The following is a 20,659-nucleotide window of genomic DNA, read 5'->3' as shown; positions in this document are numbered from 1 at the left end:
TCACTTACTTCATTCGAGAAAGAACCGACCCGATGTGTCGCTATTAATACTGCTTTAAAACATACCCCCTTGCGCAAATGAAAATTAGCTGACGGAAAATATATTCAATCGAAAGATGCTTTTGAAATATCTCTTTTTTTTGGCAATCACTTAAAACGGAATAGACTCGCATAATCCCCTAGCGCAAGTCTCCGATTGATGCTTCAGGAATTGCTAATTAGGGAGAGAGCAGCTAATTGCTACTTGAGATAATGTACAAAGATGGTGGAGTAAGATTGCTAGAAGGTTGGTTCTGTCCTTTAAAGCGCTCTTTTTTTTTCTCGTTTTACTTAAAGCTACTTGTAAGGGCGATCCTGTAAGTCTGAGCATCTTTCTATACTTCTACATAGCAAGCATTATGTTTAAGTGTTCAATTGAGGATTAATTTATGGTAATACAAGGAGCACGATCGTTTGGTTGAGGGAAGGCGACGAAGGAGCTTTATTTTCCAGTGCAGGTGGCTCTGTTGAAACAACACAAGGTAGAGTAAATTACGGAGTAATTATTAAACCAAGGAGAATAAAAAAATCATATAAGGATGATATTAATTAACGCACGCTTTGAGTCAACACACAAAACGTAGATTTTGGATTTCCTAAAAGGATTACACCTTCTACCAATACTTAACAAAATATATGGATATTTTAATGTGCATATTGTACATAATATCTATCTATCTATCTATCTATCTATCTATCTATCTATCTATCTATCTATCTATAAAATTTGTCAGACTACTAAATTCATGTTAATAATTGTATATTCAGTGTATATTTATTTTAAGAAATTGCAAGCAGTTTAATTGCTTTGATATTTGTCTGCGTTTCGTTAAAAAGAGCAAGCGACAAGATATATGTCTGTCTGTAGTGTGGTGTAGAAGTTATTACTTCACACATTAAACCCTGAATTGTGGGCTCAAATCCTGCCATTGACATCGTGTGACCATGAGCAAGTCAATTCACCTACCTGTGCTCCCACTGGATCAACAAAACACATGTTGTAAAGGCGCCAGCCAAATATGTTAAAAATAATAATATTGAGATATGATAGGAGCTACATCAGATAGATTTAACGGAAGTCGCACTTTGACAGGCGGAATAAACACCTTACTAAATACTGGTAAAGGACTCAAGATGACAGAGACTTTAACGGTTATATTAGAACATTGCGCCTAAATGAAATGCTTGAAACGAGGCAGCGAAAATCAAATCCCATCTTTGTCGCCGTGTTTTGAAACATAAACCTTTAAGTAATTAGATACTGTTGTGAATTGTTTGCGGGGAAGAATGCGGATGTACAGGGAATTCAGTCTGAGTGTAAAACCCAATCTGTAGACAGACATCCCGCAGATTGTGCCTCCATCCCCCAGCCCCCAACCCCTCCTCCTGTAAATACACCTATAAAACTGAAAACGTTCAACGTCGTTTCCGATTAAAGCGGACTCCGTGTTTAGGACGAACACCTTACAGTATCAAACAAGCAATGGCGGGGCTCTGTTAGGACTGGCTATGTGCTGACAAGTATTTTAATTAGGTTCGTTTCATATCATGTTCTGAATTCGTGCTCAACAGGTTCAATATGGGCGCAAGAGATTAAACGACGTGTCAAAAAATGAATAGTTTGCTGATGTGCGATTTTTTAAATTGTTTTATTTCTTGCGTTTCATTGAAAACGAATTGATCACCAACCGCTGGCGTTTTGAAATTGTTGGACAGTGAAATGTGAAAAGTGAATGAGCGCTTGTATATGTATATATATTTTATATAAAAAATCTAAAACGAGACTTACTAATGGAAGAGATTTCATACTTTACAAAGGTTTATTACTTTCACCAAAGGCAAACACTAAATATAGCATAATTGCTTCGGAACAAAGCTGGCCTTATCTTCTGGATGACAGAAAAGAAACATGCGAAATGCTGTAATCGAAACCATTCAAATTCAAACTGACAATACAGCTTTATTTGCTTTTTTTAAACATTCATTTCGATTTAATATGGGGTAATAGACAATCAGATATCCTTAAAACACGAAAGTTACATCATGGAACTGAAAATACACGTGCTTTCTATTAAGTAGAAGTGTTATTTCAGAAAAGTATCTTTCACAATACGGAATTACTATGGAAATCAATTGTCTAAGGCACTAATAAATATGACATCACGTTAAAAAGAACCCTGCCAGGTTTAAAGAAACATTGAGGAGAGTGGTACAAGATAACCAGCAGAATCTCCGCCAGTGAGATATCAGGAAAATATTGACAGTGGGCTTTATGTAAGGGGATTATATACCGTACAATTACTAGTGTTAAATTAATTCTTAAAGCGTTAATGTAATCATTCATGATAGTGAATTGTTGAAAGAATGGACTGTATAATCGAAAGTGTTCATTTAATCCTGGTGATTTTGCTGTACAGGGTCCTGCCTATGTGGAAGTAAAGATCAGTCTGTGTGTGTGTGCGTGTGTGTGTGTGTGTGTGTGTGTGTGTGTGTGTGTGTGGGTGCGCGTGCGTGCGTGTGTGTGTTTATTGAAACAATTTACAAGAATAATGTACAGCGTGTATATTGTTCTTGTACGCCAGAGACGTTGTGCATGTGCTGTCATTGTCTGTCATATACTGTGCATTTGCAATATTTTGTTTTTAAACATTGGTACTAAATTGACAAAATAGCATGTAAGCAATGTAATATAGATAGAAAGAAAGAAAGAATACATTTTAATGATTTCGCCCTTGTTTTACGTCAATATTTATACACAAGTTTCAGAGTTACATAGAATTTTTCAGATCTATGTATTTCACTGGAAAACAAGCAAATTATAAGACACCCTCCTCTTGAAAGGAAAAGGGGGCACGGGGTGGCGTTAGCTATGCGTAGCTTGCGAAATTTCAAATGCATTCGATTTCTCGTTTTGTAAGAAGTGTTTTCAGATTTTTTCTTTCTTTCAATATGTTAGCAACTAAGTGGAATTTCTTTTACAGTTGTAGCGCTAGCAAAATACGTTTTTCACATTGCCGAAAAACCTTAAACTCTGTTTATTTGCGTCTTACCAGCACGTTACTGAAAAGTTTATTACCGTTCATTACTTCTGAACAGTTTTTGCAGGCATTTAGGACAATTATTATTATTACTTGTTTGTAGTTATTGCTATCACTTACAATTATGCAACTTACAATTGGTTACCTTTCTTTCTTTCTTTCTTTCTTTCTTTCTTTCTTTCTTTCTTTCTTTCTTTCTTTCTTTCTTTCTTTCTTTCTTTCTTTCCCAGGTGGCTCACAGGCAGGTGACGTGACTCGCTCATTTAAACTCACAACCTCAGGTTTTGAAGTCCAAAACCTTAACAGCTATACGTTATCCTGCATTTGAAAAACAGGCAGACATTACATAGGGCACTCATTCATTTTAGTCCTTTACCTTACAGACTAATTTCATTTACCGTATTAAAATATGTTGTCAGTATAACCTGTAGCATTGCAAATAATGTGAAATTAAAATTGACAAAAATATGGACTGACAAAAGAAACATATGTCCATCCATCCATCCATCCATCCATCCATCCATCCACCCACCTACCCACTCACTCACTCTCTCTCTCACTTATCAACCCATCCATTCATCCCATCATCCATCCACCCAGATTCTTGTAACCTGCATATCTAATTCAGCTTATTGAAGAGCTGGTGCCTGTCTCAGAAGTACGGGGCGCAAGTAGGGAATTCTGTGCACTCAAAAATAAATAAATAAATAAATAAAATGACATAATATTATTTTACTGCCGTTATAGTTAAATCAAGAGCTGCGAAATGCGATTTACTCAAATAGCAATACTAGTACTACTACCAATAATAATAATAATAATAATAATAATAATAATAATAATCGTGAAAGTCATTTTAGGCTTTTTGACACATTCAGCTAATTATTTAATAGGAAATTGATTTTCACTTAAGCCTATTAAATTCATTCAGCCTGCTCACGTCAGCGGTAAATGCGAGTTTCTCTTTAAATGCATTTGCACACACGAAGGGCGCTGATGTTAAAAGACAACAGCAGTGTAGGAAAAAAAATCTTCATGTAACTAATGTTATCATATTTGGAAATGTAGCATTGTTTTACGCGATTTTCCTAACTCATTATTTTCTCATTCATTCTTTAACAACAGCAATCTTCGAGTACCCCCCCCCCCCCTTTTTTTTAAACACATCTTTGCAGCCTTAATAACAATGATTAATTACACGATGTCAGGCACAATATGAAGATACAGCACCAACCTCAGAGAATACAGGAGATGCCTGGAGCTATACTCTTACATGTTTTAAGTCAGTTTATTTCTGGTCATCGTTGCCCAATAGAAACCGCCTTTCGAGAGACATAACAAGTATGAAGAATTAAATGCTGTTAAACAGACACCATATTTCAACACGAATTTGAACAGCAGTGGCAATTAAAAGGATTGCAAAAGTAAATGTGTTTTACAAGGAAAACGTAATCACAGGTCCGTGCAGCCCCATTAGCTGCACTCCTGGTTACACGCGCACTTTTATGCAGATTACAATTTAGATCAAGAACAATATACCTTTTTAGCTTAAGACGGTTATTATTGTTCTTTAAATAGTGCCGAAATAAGCAATACATATTGGTGTGAAACATTAATCTGAAGGTATTAAATTGTGCTCGAGTCGGCTACATTGGTACTACTGTACAGCGATCACAGCCCCAAATTCCCTTGTTGAATGAGGCGTTGTGTTCTTTTGTTGGGATTTAGTCACGGTTACTGGGTGAAAGCTGGTACTTTATTGTGTGTCTGATCTGGTTGTCTGGTACGTACCAGATGGTGCCGGAGTCGGTGACGTTCTAATCCGAGGAGTAGGCAGAGTAACTCAAAGACCTGTGTTTTGTTCACCTGTCAATCTGGGAAGTTTGCTGTGTGAGAGAGGATTTATTGACAGTTATGTTTTTTTACTTTAAAGATTCTTTGTATGTTTTGCTTTATGGAGTTGTGATGACTGCTATTTATAATAATGCCAACAAATTGAAGTATAGGTGTAAACCGGTAGCGTTCATTAAACTTATTACGGACATCTTTATTAAAACTAATTCGCATTAATTTTGCACTAGGACTATTTACATTTTTATTACCGTTTCTCTCGGCCAGTATCCATATGTCTGAACTAGAACTTTAAATGAAAAGTGTTAAATTAACAGTTAAAAGTCTACATAATGAAATAGCCTTTCCACACAGGGCTACTTTAACATTATAACGGTTAATTCAGCATTGGTGATTTCAAATAAAGACCTGATTTTTTAAAACTACACATGCAAACATTTCTGTGCTTTGGGTCGTAGATCAAAAAAGAAAGAAACGAGCTGAAAAACAGGAGACCGCGCTGGATGCGGATGTTATTTTTCTCTTCTTTAATGAGAGATAAGAAAGGCGAATAGTATATTCGCTTACTGCAGAGCAAAATCGTAGGAGTTAATTAACACTTAAAGTGCATATAGCGGAACATTCTTTTCATATGAATACTTTAAAGAGTTACTTTAACAGTGATAGAGTGAATGTAACACTAGTTGTTTGCGTGTTGTGATGTGAGTAAGCTTCGGTTAAATGGATAATTCGTATTCAGGAAGCAATACAGCTTACAAGAATCGTTTTCAGGTTTAAGTTTTTAGACAATACATGTTTACTTAGATATTAGTACTAGGGTTAGTTAGATGTTATTGCAAGGGTCCGATTTGCTAATCAAGTTATTGGAGATGGAGGCTTTGTCTGCCTTTTTACTGCATTTTTGTTAGTATTAACAATGAGTGCTGTATTCGTGGCTAAAGCTGTGTTAGTAACAACGGAAAGTTGGAACAAGAGCGCGTTAATTAATAAAAATGACAGATCACATTGTTCATAAACTTTAAGACATCACAACTGATAACTTGGACTGTGGTTATACACTGCAGCTTGTCATTATTTTAAGATCTGTTTTGCGTTAGAGATGCGTTTACTATAATAATCATAATAAGTGGACTAAATTACAACAAGGATCACTTCTTAAGCTAGTAAAAGGCATGTAGATTATGATGAATAGCTTACAACAATGTATAAAACGACCAACCTTTATTTATTGTGACGAGAGTAGCGAGACACGTGGAAATATATAACGAGAAGGCATAAAATACCGCATCCACAGTAGCTAAATGAAAGTCTTGAAGCACTTCCAGGCCTCTCTGCCAGCTCTACATCACCCCCTCGGTTGGTGAAACTGCAACTGAGCTGTGATTGCTTCTCAAAAACACATGACAAACACTAATATGATGCATGAATTCACGGGACGTAAACAAACAGTGTGAAGTTGGGCAAGTCGCAGTAAATTGAGATGTTACTGTACTGCACTGCCACTCTATCTATCTATCTATCTATCTATCTATCTATCTATCTATCTATCTATCTATCTATCTATCTATCTATCTATCTATCTATCTATCTATCTATCTATCTATCTACTTTTGATTGTGTAATGTCACACACAAAATATGTATGCATTGTTGTTTTACACACCTTTCTTTGAATAGTAGAAGTTGGAAAACCTCGAATTGCATGGTGCACTAACACATTTATCTGTATTTACTGCTGGATGGATGGATACTGCATATGTTTAAACCAATGTGTGATATCAGGTAGAGAACCATGTTACTTCCTCCTTTCTTCTGCTCTTAACAACAATTTATTGCTCCACTCTGTGTTAATTTTTTTCGTCTTTTAGGAGACTGTGAAGTATATATAAACCTGCACAAACAAAAGATTGTAAAAACTTACAGCCACTTGTTTTAAGCATCATCATCCTCCTCATCATCATCATGATAATAAACTGCTTGCATTCTTGTATCATCTATCAATAAGAGAGCGGTGAATAAATACGTTTCTTACATAAGGTGCTCGGAACCCACAAGGGACACAGCTAGAATAACCATTTTGTGTCATTTGGTAAAACAGATCTAAAATCATTATCACATTGCATAGAGACTAAAGAGCGATCAAGAACAAACATTTGATTTGAGAAAATGTTAAATATAACTAAATGCCCATTTTTCGGAATACAGTGTGTTGCAATGATATATATTTGGTAATACCGACAGGACAGAATAGTGGGAAGGAGATAGCGATTTTTAAAGAAGTATTAAAGATACATACATCATACCTAATATACATATATGACTCTATTGGTTTGGAAAACAACCGATCCGAAAGGAGTGAAAATTGTGCAAAAATAAATCCTGAAGTTAACAGCTCAAGAAATAGATAGATAGATAGATAGATAGATAGATAGATAGATAGATAGATAGATAGATAGATAGATAGATATCGAAGTTAAATTAAAAGATACTTTGAACATGAATGGCGCTATATAACAAATAAGTAGATAGATATATAGAACACTTTTTTGTTCCCAGAGGGAAATTGTGTCGTTTTCAGAAGCTCATAAAATAAATATATAACAAACATGAACGCACGCAATAAGGGACTGTTGGTGTGTTGCGTGAAAGACGCCATACAAATAAAAGGTTGTGTCGTGGTTAATATATAGTTGAGTCCTTAGTTTAACGTGTTTTTGAAAGTTTGGTTTATACTTTACCGTTTTTCTGAGCAGGTTCTTAAGATTGGAGATTTGGATTGAACTCCTGCTGAAAAATCGTTCCAATGTTCTGCGTAATGCACAATGTATTTATTACAAGTAAATTTCTATAAGTACATACAGTTATTAGATTCATATATAATAGATTAGTAATCAGGCATGTAAACAATGCCTTATATAAGAGATTGAGATAGATAGATAGATAGATAGATAGATAGATAGACAGATAGATAGATAGATAGATAGATAGATAGATAGATAGATAGATAGATAGATAGATAGATAGATTGTAAACATGTTGTAACCTAACTACAGTCATATTAACAGTCACGAGTCTACAGCATATGTAAAACATTTACAGGTTTGAAACTTTTTTTGCTCGTCCTTAACTGTTATACATTAATTTCCTATAAAACATAAAACAGATAGATAGATAGATAGATAGATAGATAGATAGATAGATAGATAGATAGATAGATAGATAGATAGATAGATAGTAAATTAACTAGTTAACCAAATATTGTAGATTAAATTCTTCATTTTATACATTTCTGTTATGTTGAAGAAAGTCGCATACTTTCAGAAAACCTCATAGAAAAAGAAAGGTAGGCAAACATGTACTCTCTCTCTCTCACGCTGTCTGTTATATAAGAAATATTGCGTTTCATTTGTGTCCTGTACGGCAGAAACATTGAGTCAGGGTACTGCATCCCAACAGAGGCTACACAATAAGTCGTGAATATGTTGTAATGGGTGTGCAAATTACACAAGAAAAAACAATTTGCCCTCACCATAAGAAACTTGTAATAGCGGATTTAGAAAGAGACATTCCCATTTAATAATACATTCCACGTGACATTATTATCTATTTAAAGTTATTTATTTATCACTGAGGCCTACTGTGAGTGTTTTAGCAGTTAATTGCAGGGCTTTGTGTGCAGCGCAGGGGTTAATTTCACGGCGAATTTGCACGTAATGCCTAACTGTAAACTGGCCATTGTACTTTAACTGAGCTTCTACCTTTTTGTGCTCTCTTCCCGAGTGATTAAACTAAATGTTTGTCACTGTTGACTTCATCTAGAGTGTCAGCTAGTAAACTTTGAAACAGTCACAGGCGGATTTTTTTTTAACGAAGGAAGCAGAACTCGTCGAAGTAAAATGTTGGCGGTTTCTGTGATACGAGGTGTAATCTGATATTCCGCGACACTCAGAGGACTCCGTTATCTCCGAGCCTGAAACTCAGAATCTTTACAATTAACTGCTTCGAAGAGGGGATTTCGCTTTGATTGGGACAACGGACTACATGAAGTCTACTTGTACGGCCGCTCAAGTGTTAACTGAGATGTGACTTGCTTTTCGGCAAGTATATAGTTATTGGGGTACCCACGAAATGGTGACGAATGCAGTAAAGATATCAGCGCGTTACGTCGCTACGAGGTGGGTATTTAGTATCGTGACGTGAGTTCTCTGTCTTACCTGGTGTGAGACCTACGTAATTTGTGAGTGGCATAGCAGCGACTGTTATGCGGTTAACGGGCGATTTCTAGCTCAGCCCCGCGACCGTCGATACAAATGAAAAGCGCGACACACAACAATACAGCGTTTAAAATAAAACACGACTTGGGACTGAGAACGGAGCAGTGGTGTTTTAATACGCTACCTCCAATGCGTTACTATAATAAGAATTCGGTGACCTATGTGGAGCCAATGGCGGCGCAGGGGGTTCTGTGACGTTGTGGTCCCTGTAGAAAAGGCGCGGAGTCTCGCGCAGGTCGGGAGAATGCGGCTCCGCGGCGGCGACTGTCTTGAAGGGGATTATACAAACTGAACGTATAGAGAACTCCTCCTCCTCAATTACTCACACACAGCTCTGTTGGCAGGAGAGAGAGAGAGAGAGAAAAAAAAACTTCTTAAGAAAACATCATCTCATTTAAGAGGTCCGCAGCCTTAGCGTCGAGATCCGATTCTGCTTTTTTTATGTCTTGTTTTATTCTCTTTTATTTCTTATTATAAAGTTGATTGCAGGATTTTCGTTTATTGCAATTCTCAGTTTGGTAGGAATTCCAAAGGCACCTTTTTTTCTTTTACCGCTCACAGAAAGACTCTTTCGATTCTTGCAGATTCCTGTCGGCGTCAGTGAGATGCAGCAGCCTGCATCGTTTCGACTTTTCGTTAAGTTTCATTTGCTGCAGTTAATGGTTTCTAGAACGCCGCGACTCGACCTATTAGAGTTGTACAATTAAAAAAAAAAAAAGCAGCCCAAAGTGCTGGGGACCGTTACTACTGACTCTTTTCATTTTGGTAAACTTTTCATTTTTTTTATTTAAATAAATGTGTTCAGTGTGAAGCTGTAACCAGTTCCGCCTGATTTCTTAGCTGCTCTTTAAATATTTATCATTTGAATCAGGACCCTGGAAGATTGAGAAGAGATCTAAAACTTCAGACCTCACTAATCAGACATCTTCAGTTTTATCATTTGCCATTGGTGGCATTGATTTGTACTACAAGAATCTACGCGCACCGATTTGGTGTAATTTATCTGCGCTGCAAGAAACAGGAAGAAGAACGTGATTTATTTGTTAATATCTATGTCTATTAGATAAAAAAAATCCATGACTTGAACTGAATAATGTAACTTATTGATTTTAAAACTAATTGATGCCACCGAAACACGATCATTCGCCAAGCTTGTTTTATTTTGTTTAGTTTATTTTTTTTCCTTTCTTTTTTGTTGTCTCTCACTTCGGGACTGATAAAGAACGGACAACTCAAGGTGGTCTATCAGTATAAATGCATGGGTTAGGTTTGCGCCTTATGGAAGTTTTGGGCTGCAGATCCGAAGAAAACACGTGTAATTTTCACCCTTCGGCAGCGGCAGCAGCGATGCTTTTCCACGGCCTCTCCGGGGGAGAGATGCACGGCGTCATTGACGATATGGACCGGAGAGTGAAAACTGACTCATCGACGATCAGCTCGGCCATAGATATGGGAGAAACTGAAACGGTAGGCAAAAGACAAGGGGGCTGAAAGTAATGGAAGTAAGAAAGCAAAGAAATAAAGGACGAAACAGAACGCGGAAGAGATATGAGACAGCAGTACTGTCATGATAGAGAATGTCTGGTAAATAATAAAGCCGACCAATTAAATGAGTTAAGCGGAGGATGACTTCTAATTGACGTTTAGTCAGTAGATTTTTACACAAAAAAAAGTAACGTTGAAAAATTATTTTCATATTGGCAGATAACAAGCCAGTTTTTTGTAGTTCTCATTAGGATTAGAATGAATGATAACAATGTATTTTAATTAACTCTAGGTGGTACTTATCACCTTCATAAAAGTAGCATTTTGTATAAATTCTTGCTGTCTTGATATTAACATTAGAATTAATAATTTATTAATAGTATACTGAAATATGCATATTTACACCAAAATACGACGAGTAATTATTCAGTCTGAAAAACAAAGAATGTTGGTTTTTGGAGTAAAATTTAAGTTAAGACTCATTTATCCTGAAACGTGCAGGGGCAATCGAATTTCAATACTACACGAAAAGCAAAGCCCGATACACCACATATTACAACGAGTTAAAAATATAAATTCATTATAAAGAGTAAACACGTTAATACAAATACACCCACACAGTTTTAGTTCTTGAAAATCACGGGTTATTAAAATAATAACGTAAATATTAGGTAACTGTTGTGAAATATAAAATTAATACTACATTAATTAATTTGCCGCAACTTGATAATTATTTTTTCCTATCGACTCAATTAATTAAATTCAATTTATGAGGATTTCCTGATTTGAAAAAGTCATCATTACGTCTGCCCTAAACTCTCGTTGCAGCGCAGTTCACAAATTCATGTTAATCGAAAAATTAAAAAATGTCGGTGTAAAGGGAAAATTACATATTTAAAAGGGAGACTCGAGGTTGATGAATACGGTTAAAAATAAATATATATGTATATATATATGGTTGTTTATTTATTTTCTAACTGCTTTCATATATATATATATATATATATATATATATATATATATATATATATATATATATATATATATATATATATATATATACTCGTATACGTTTAAAAGTACAGAAAATGCGTTTTTGCAGTATGGACTATCCTCTGACACATGATGTAAAACACAATTATTTCACATTAATCAGATAGTTATGCACCAGTCCTTCCTCGCCCTTGTAAATATAAAATAACTGTAATTAAGACTGTTTTTACAATTTCAATTACTACAATTCCTATTTTCTATCACCTGTCTCTATAGCTGATCAAACATATTTTAATAGGAATAAACGTTCAATTTGCTTTATTATACACATTCATGCATTTGTGTTCTAATTAATAATGAGGTAACATGAGGTAGCAGAACCGGTATGAGGAATTTCACATCTTAAACTTTAAGGCTCGTTCGTTCTGTTTATTGATGCTTGCATTCGCTTTATGATATTTATGTTGCTTTAACCTGACCCCTACCTCAGTTTTACCTACACGTTTGGGTTTGTTTCTGAAATAATCTGGCATTTGTCTTAAGCTACCGTATAATTTTTCCACCTTTTAAAGCATTGTAGTGCAGTGTTAGTGCTTACATAGATTTTATTTCTATTTTTCCGGCTGCTTATTGACAGTATTTAATGGAATGGAAAACACATTTTTCAATTAACAAAGTCTTACGACGCACTTTACTCCTGCATTCACGTTTACTTATTTACTTCCTTATGTTGAACAAATCACTAGTTACCCCTTTTAATCGTTTTCTAGTTTGTTGGACATGCTGTCGTTTTACTGTCACTTAGCTGAAGCGTAAATTCTGTAAATAATTATATTTACTATATATAAATATATATTACTCAAACCGTACGTCTAAGAAGCTAACGTCTTTGTTGTTCTTCGCATTGATTGTGAGGTAACTGAAGTAGTGTGCATGGTGTTGCAATATTTCTGTGAATTATCAGAAAACGATTAAAATTTATAATATGAATAAATCATTCTAAGTGGGTGAATATATTGCGACTTTTAAAAATAATTGTGATACCTTTAAAAAAATGAACTTCTTTGCCAGTACTGTAGGTGTGTACGGTCTGTTAAAGGGAAAAGGATATGACGATCCATTTCAGAGAGGCTATTCAGCAAATGCCAGACCTAGCGAAATAATACAGTAATTCACAGATTTTGATCAATTTTTGGCAACATAGTCGGAAACTTAAGAGTGTAACAAGGAAAAAGGGGGTTGACACAAGTATCATATTTCAAACTTTACAGAAGATTTTAAATATTGTTTTAAATAGAAAACTGTGAAAAATAGGTTAATTATATGTGTAGCATTTCTTAAAACGCAAGTACAGTTTAAAAGCTGGTGTTTTTCTTTGCTGATTCTTTTTATGGGCACATGACATTACTAATTTGAATATCCACAAAGCATTTTATTTCTTGGCTTCTTTTACAGCCATCCACATCTTTATCTTCTTCTTATTATTATTATTGTTATTATTTTTACTATATATATATATATATATTTTTGCATCTTTTCTTGCAGACTATGCCCTCGATAAGCAGCGACCGCGTGGCTCTGTGCGCTGGCTGCGGGGGAAAGATTTCAGACCGCTACTACCTGCTCGCAGTCGACAAGCAGTGGCACATGCGCTGTTTGAAATGTTGTGAATGTAAACTGAACCTGGAGTCGGAGCTCACCTGCTTCAGCAAGGATGGCAGCATCTACTGCAAGGAGGACTATTACAGGTACTCAGATTATTTCAAAAGCGAGAACACCTCAGTCCGAGCACCGACGTGCGGACATTTTAAAAGTGCGTATTCAACAGATGAGCGGCCTGTAACAAAGAGAACTTGATGAAGTATTTGTAAAACGGTTGCTTCCGAGTTAACCTCAGAGGTTCTGATGTATTATTACAGCAAATAACGGGATCGTACCAAACAGCAACCTAGTAATGAAACGATTGTCCTTTTCCTTGAGTTACGATTACGGTATTAAAACATACATCAAGCTTCATCATACCTTGATCCAATATCCTCAGCATTATTGTGCAGTTATCAAAGTCAATATTAAATGAACAGGCTGCTGATCCAAATGATCCAAAGATACAATTCGATATTTGGACATACACGCATATACGCTCTGTAAACCAAAGGACATCCCCGTAACCCTATAACCTTAACCTTACACATTTCACAAAAGTATTTTAAGTTCATTATTTTGGGATTCTAAAATACTTTTATTGCCTGCGGCCCCCTGAGTTTCTCTACGTGAAGAATCAGATGACACTAATATGCATTTGAAATCCATATACAGCATCTGAAAGAAAAATGTAAAATAATTTGGAATTCATAAGTGGATCATTTTTAACATATGTTATTTGCGTCTGAATCTGGTGTGTAGACGGGTAATGTTTTTCTTCTTTTTTTTTTTGTCATCCAGAGATTTAGTCCGCTGAATCAGGCAGCCATGGCACTCATCCTCCTGGGACTTGTTAAAAATGGTGTGGGACCTGGCGTCTCGCTTTTATTAAAAGAGACGATTTACTATTTATGAAGATTAGCCAAATCTATCTATCTATCTATCTATCTATCTATCTATCTATCTATCTATCTATCTATCTATCTATCTATCTATCTATCTATCTATCTATCTATCTATCTATCTATCTATCTCGACTGTGTAATGTCTTACACCAAAATATGCGATCATATGATGTATTCTTTTATTAAACACCTTTAATTAAATCTTTCCTAAATTGTTTTATTAATGAAGCCAGGCTATACAAATCGGTAATATGAAGTCTCCTTTAAATATATTTTCTCAGTGATTTTTTTTTTAGACAAAACTGAATGCCCTTAGGGGGTTAAAGCTATTGAAACTGTGTTTATGCAGATGGCATCCGCACACTTTCGGACTGTTTATATGATAACAGCTGAGAAGACAAAAAAAAAAAAAAAACAGAAGAAGAAAAGAAAATAAGACAGGCTATTGTGATGTCATATAATTGTAACCGACTTTTTCACAATCTGATCCCTATTTGATAACAGATCTTGGTTTGACAGCGTATGATGATTTTGCGTTGGTAATATTCATAAGTAGGATTCATTACAATTTTTGCTGTTTAATACTTGCTGGGAACATTTCTTTCTGTTGCGAATATGATAATTTAGTAAAGCTATAGAATAAAGCTGCACCACTTACACTTGGATTGGTGTTCAAACACAGATGTAAGGAGGGATTCGTGTAATCTTACTGACTATTTCTCCTAACAATCATCTCATCTTTTCTGATCCTCACATAAATTGTTTTCTTTCATTCCATCCAGGAGATTCTCCGTTCAGAGGTGCGCCAGGTGCCATCTTGGGATTTCTGCCTCAGAGATGGTGATGCGGGCCCGGGATTTGGTCTATCACTTGAACTGTTTCACCTGTACCACCTGCAACAAAATGCTCACCACCGGCGACCACTTTGGCATGAAGGACAACTTAGTTTATTGCCGGCTTCACTTTGAGACTTTAATTCAGGGGGAATACCAATCTCATTTCAATCACTCGGACGTAGCTTCCAACAAGGGCGCTGGACTTGGGGCTGCCAACACCCTCGGACTGCCTTATTATAACGGGGTCGGTACTGTCCAGAAAGGACGGCCACGGAAGAGGAAGAGCCCGGGACCTGGCGCTGACTTGGCGGCGTATAATGCAGGTAAGGGACTTATCATTTTCTTTAAGTAGGAACTGGCAAACAAGAACATTGTACGTTTAATTAAAGAGTATGGGCCACTCGCGCCCCCAGATAGGGATCAGTCTATTTACGATATTTAGGAAACTCAGATTTGAAAGCTTACTCTGTTATAATCACTACTAGATTTCTATGAGTCACTTCAAAAACCTAATCCAAAACGACCTGTAAGCCAACTGCTGTCTGTGTTCAACATTCACGGAGTTTCCTCTGAACTGCAGGTTCTCGTCGCCTTGAAAGTTTAGACTTGGAAAAGTGTATTAACTCTCTCTTTCTCTCTCTCTTTTCATATATATATATGAGTCATATAATATATACGGCAAGGGGAGGGGGTCGCGATGGTGGCAGTGGTGTGTGTGTGACTAGGGGGGTAGAATGGGGACTCTTTCCGGGTATAGATGGGCAGATGGTCCCTTGAGTGTTTCATCCTAGGTAACTAACGGTGGACGATCATAAATCCATTTTAATGGGCGGGTGTGGGGTAATGGTTATTAACTTCACATTAATCAATACATTAATCAAAAATGTTTATGAGAAAACATTTTTCACCTAGTTGTTGTGTGAATATATTGTGCAGAATTATAGAATAAAAAAGGCGTGAGGCTGTAACAGACTTTTGAAGCACAGTACCTGACAATTTCTAACACCTTTCTTATTGTGCTGCAGATTATCCATTGTCGTGCTAAAGTTTTAAATGGTAATCCTCATTTTTTTAAAAAAAATCCCACTCATTTGTTTTCCAGAAAGATTTGTGAAACATTTTAAATTTAAATTGTTTCTCCAGCGGCACATTTTTCTTATCCATTAATTGAAGTGTTGGATACATTTATTTACAATTTGTTATCTATCCATGCAATTATAGACACACTCTCTCTCCAACATACACACACACGATATATGTATGTATGTATGTATGTGTGTGTGTAAAACATATATATGTATGTTTATATTTATTATGTATGTGTGTATATATTTAAGTATATGTATATAGTGTATATGTAATGCGTAATTAGTAAATTATATATTTTTATACAAACATATAAAACTTATGACTCACTCTTAAAAATAACGCTTGCCTATAATGGCACTTTGGGTTGTGTGAATCCTCGTAGAGCCATTGCTTGCACAAAGAAACATTATTCATTTTGGAGAGGTTCTTTGCATATGAAATTTGTTCTTTGGGTTCTGAAAAGGTTCCTGCCTTACACTTTCCTTCTGTTTGGCTAAGCCTCTTATGAAAACTGAAATATTTATATGATGGACTAGCGCTTAGCTGCTGCTTTACATCAGATGCTGTTCTTATAGGCTCCGGGGGTCTCACAACCCTGAACTAGAATAAGCGAGTTCATAAAATGAATGGGTGGGTATTTACCTTGATGATTAATATGTTCTATTTTAATGCGCTCTGTTATTTTTTTTATTTTTTGTGCAATCTTTAATTCATTTAGTCATATCAAAATGTGAGGATGTTTCCACTCTTGAAAATATCGGCACCGTAATGGCAGGTTCCTCGGTTATGTGCTTTCTCGTAGAACCATTGCCTGGCAAAGAATCGTTTTATTGTGGGAATGCATGGTCCTATGCATATGAAATTAGTTCTTTGGATTTTAAAAGAAGTTCTTAATATTAGGACAAAAAAGAACATTTTAATCGCACAGTATACCTTAGCAGGATACTTACATATCAAGAAAACCAGCACTTAGCATTTTTGGAACCTGTTAACGGATGAAAAGTATCTGGAACCGTCATGGTTCCCAAAATGGTTCGCTCATGCTATTGCTCTGAAGAACCCCCCTAACACCTTTATTTTTAAGCATGTGCACACTTCATACACTTAAGCATATCTCCCTTTGAAAATCAATCGAACGTAGACGGACCGGAATACTGAATAATATATTTATTGAAATAATGGGTACACATTTCGCAACTGCACCCCAAAAACAGCTAAAGTAATGTATAAATTGTTTGGTAATAACTGCACATTAAACAAAGTATAAGAAAAGTTTAGGGACACCGATATCAGCTCACATATAACTTGTAAATGTCTTCTCGAGTTAAACTTGTATTACGTGCGGAAATAGTCAAGATCATTTTCAGAAATTACTGGTGTAAAGAGACAATCGAAATAAACAGAGAGATCGAAATAAGTGCGTCTAAAAATGACATTTCTTTGCCAATTGATGCAATAAACAACCTTGTGAAGTGCAGTCACGTGAAGGAAAGCAGCCTTGGTTAATTGTTTCTCCTCTTCTTTGTTTTGGCTCTGTAAATTCAGTAAGCTTGTAAATTTAAAGCTAATAGTCACTAAACTGATCACGAGCACAAATCTGCAGACTTCACGTTGAAAGCTGCACGCGCTGGAACATCAACGTTGTATTTTGTGAAAAAAAAGAGTTTAATCAAGCCATGTCTTTATTTTGTGCAGATGAAGGCAATAGCATTTAAATCGTCATGGAAATAAATCGAGTACGTTTATTGTAAGGAATAAAGAGAACCGCTCATTAACCTGGTGTCTGTTGATCCAATTAAAAAAGAAACGGATGCATCCTATCGGTGCAAGTTGCTTATGAATAAATGTGACTCTTCGAAGGGCCTGCATCAAATAAATCGAAATTCTGACCTAGGAAGTAACATATTTAACAAGCAAAACATTTTTCAAGTAATTTGTTACTAAGTAAAAACCGAGAACTTTGCTGGTATTTCAGTTGCGGGGCGGAGGTGCGCTTGTTTGGCCTGCGGGGCGTGGTGGGGAGATCGGGACTTGTTATGGCTCTATGGCTTCTTTTAAAGTTTGATGAGTATAAATACGAATCAGTGTAAAGTAGACGTTTGTTCCTTCACTGTTTTGTACAGAGATACAGGCATAGCGTCCGAATGGCTTCCTGATGCGCTATTTTAAAATCCCGATTAATAAAGAGTTAACGGTTTTGCCTACTCGCCTTTAGCAGCTTGAATCTTCAAGCATTTAGTTCGCATAAGCATCTTTTGCCGTTGACGAGGACACGAATCACATATAAAGTTTAGTTTCATTTGAAAATTAGCAATTTATTTTAATAAGCATGTCTGCACGTTCTACTGTTTGCAGTGGACAGAGGGATTGCATTTACAGAGGATCGCCCATCAACGTCCATTTTTGTAAGAATTATAACGGTCTGCTTCTAGCACTAATCTGCTGTATGTGGCAGTCCTATCTATCTATCTATCTATCTATCTATCTATCTATCTATCTATCTATCTATCTATCTATCTATCTATCTATCTATCTATCTATCTATCTATCTATCTATCTATCTATCTATCTAAACGTACACCATGTTCTAAAATGCACATAGAAGTTTCATTATACAATATTAAGTTTTGTTGTTAAAAACACCGGAGACTGAATTCACATTTAAGTTAATACGTGTTTGCTTTTTTTTCTTTTTCTTTTTATAGAGCACTTCTTGTAGTTTGGGAACTGTTTCAAAGGGGGAGGGGTTGTAAGGATTACGGGGGACCCTGTTTCTTCTTCTTCTTCCTCTTCTTGTTCTTCTTCTTCTTCCTCCTCAAAAGCTGAAACTTTAAATTGGCCCCCTTTCTTTAGCCAAACAAGTCCCAGTTTGTGGCGAGTTACACAGAGAGAGCCGGACTGGAGGATTTTAGACGAGGATGGAGGCTGACAAGTGGAAAAATGGCTCACATGGAAGCCGGAACTTCAAAAAGATTTCTTTATAAAAAGAAGGCTTCTGTGATCGTAATTTCTTTTTCACTTGTTGAATTGCAGTTTGATGGGTTTTTAGGTCAGTAAATCAATGTCTGAAAGCTTGTTGAACACAGAAGCACCTGTACATAATGCTGAATAAAATGCCCCCTCTGTGAATTGGAGGAAGGGGGGAAAGCCTCCCACAGCCGGGAATATTTTATCTATTCATACATCAAATGGGATTTAGGAGTCGGAAAGAGGAACTGCGGCTACCAAATTTCGATAAACACTGCCACACTTTTCAGTCTGATGAATTTGTAAAATTCTTAAGTTCTACTCCGAACACTGAACAGTTTTTTAGCCCAACCCCATATAATAAAAATCCTGCAACTTCAGTCTTAAAAATAAAGTGCCAAGGTGGTTCTTCACAGCGGTGCCATAGGGGAACCATTTTTTGTTCCCTAAAGAACCATCTGCATGAAGGTCCTGAAAGATCCTTTATTTATTTAAGATCCGTTAACAGGCTCCATAAATAACAATGAATAGATGAAAGGAGATCTATAAAATACCGATGGGTTCCTGAGTTTAAAAAGACAGTTGCTGCATGCAATCACATTGTGTTAGTTCAGGTTCTCTGGATCTGTCGGTACCCTGCATGTAGCCTAATAAACATTAAAGATTTCTTATCTTTCCCTAAAGAACCATCCACGTGAAGGTTCCAGAAAGATCCTTCATTTATTTAGATCAGTAACTGGTTCCATATATAACTATGAATAGATAACAGCAGATGTATAAGATACCAATGGGTTCTTGAGTTTAAAAAGACGTGCTGCGAGCAGTACCACAGTTGAAGTTAGGTCAGCACACTGTAGCCTACTGGACATTAAAGATTTCGTATTCTTCTACATATTAAGAACCCTTTCAAAGACCAAAGACCCCATTTCACATGCATAGAACCCCTCCCAGAATAAAATATTTCTGTGTAAAGCAAGGGAGCCGCATAATCCAGTAAAGTGTCATTTATAACCTTGTTTTTTTAAGAGTGGGTAACGTCTTGGCATTTTGATATGATTAAAGGAATGAAAGATTACACAACAATTATTCAAAAAAATATAAAAAATTACCCATTAAATAAATGCCCACACCTTCATTTTCCGAATCCGCCTATTGTAGCTCAGAGTTGTGAGACCCCGGAGCCAATAACGGCAGCAGGTGGTGTAAGGCAGCAACTGAGCGCTAAGTCCATACAGTAAATAAAATGCATTATTATTATTATTATTATTATTATTATTATTATTATTATTATTATTAATAATAATAAATGTTTCCGATCTCACAACAAACTAAATCATACAGAAATATTTTCACCATCTTGTTATGGAATTCATGTTTTCTTCTTGATTAGCGCTTGAATAAATCAAAAGTACAATTTTCAAGGAATTAGCTCAAAAGATTATTTGGGAATTATTTTCACAAACACCCAAAAAAAAAATCAACAAGAATATTTAAACAAAGGTAAATAACATTTAAATATGGTTATGCTTGCATTGCTTATGTC

At 35.9% G+C, this 20,659-nt stretch overlaps 1 protein-coding gene across 4 annotated transcripts in view; it reads left to right on the top strand.

Annotated features, from left to right (window-relative positions):
- The window catches only part of LOC114657372 (LIM/homeobox protein Lhx2), a 412,444-nt gene that overhangs the window by 357,641 nt on the left and 34,144 nt on the right, over positions 1-20,659 (top strand). The window contains exons 1-3 of one of the 4 annotated variants that reach the window (XM_051931944.1): positions 351-520; positions 13,224-13,426; positions 15,007-15,383. In XM_051931944.1, the coding sequence (XP_051787904.1) occupies positions 13,227-13,426; positions 15,007-15,383 (577 nt within the window). In that variant the 5' untranslated portion in view covers positions 351-520; positions 13,224-13,226. Of the gene's footprint in view, positions 1-350; positions 521-9,286; positions 10,668-13,223; positions 13,427-15,006; positions 15,384-20,659 lie in introns of those variants that run through there. The other 3 variants (XM_051931942.1, XM_028809155.2, XM_051931945.1) reach the window with 3 other exon arrangements.

This window comes from Erpetoichthys calabaricus, chromosome 9 (assembly GCF_900747795.2).
Source record: "Erpetoichthys calabaricus chromosome 9, fErpCal1.3, whole genome shotgun sequence".
NCBI classification, from domain to species: domain Eukaryota; kingdom Metazoa; phylum Chordata; class Cladistia; order Polypteriformes; family Polypteridae; genus Erpetoichthys; species Erpetoichthys calabaricus.
Note: the sequence above shows the minus strand (reverse complement) of the source record. Positions and strands in the feature narration are given on the sequence as shown.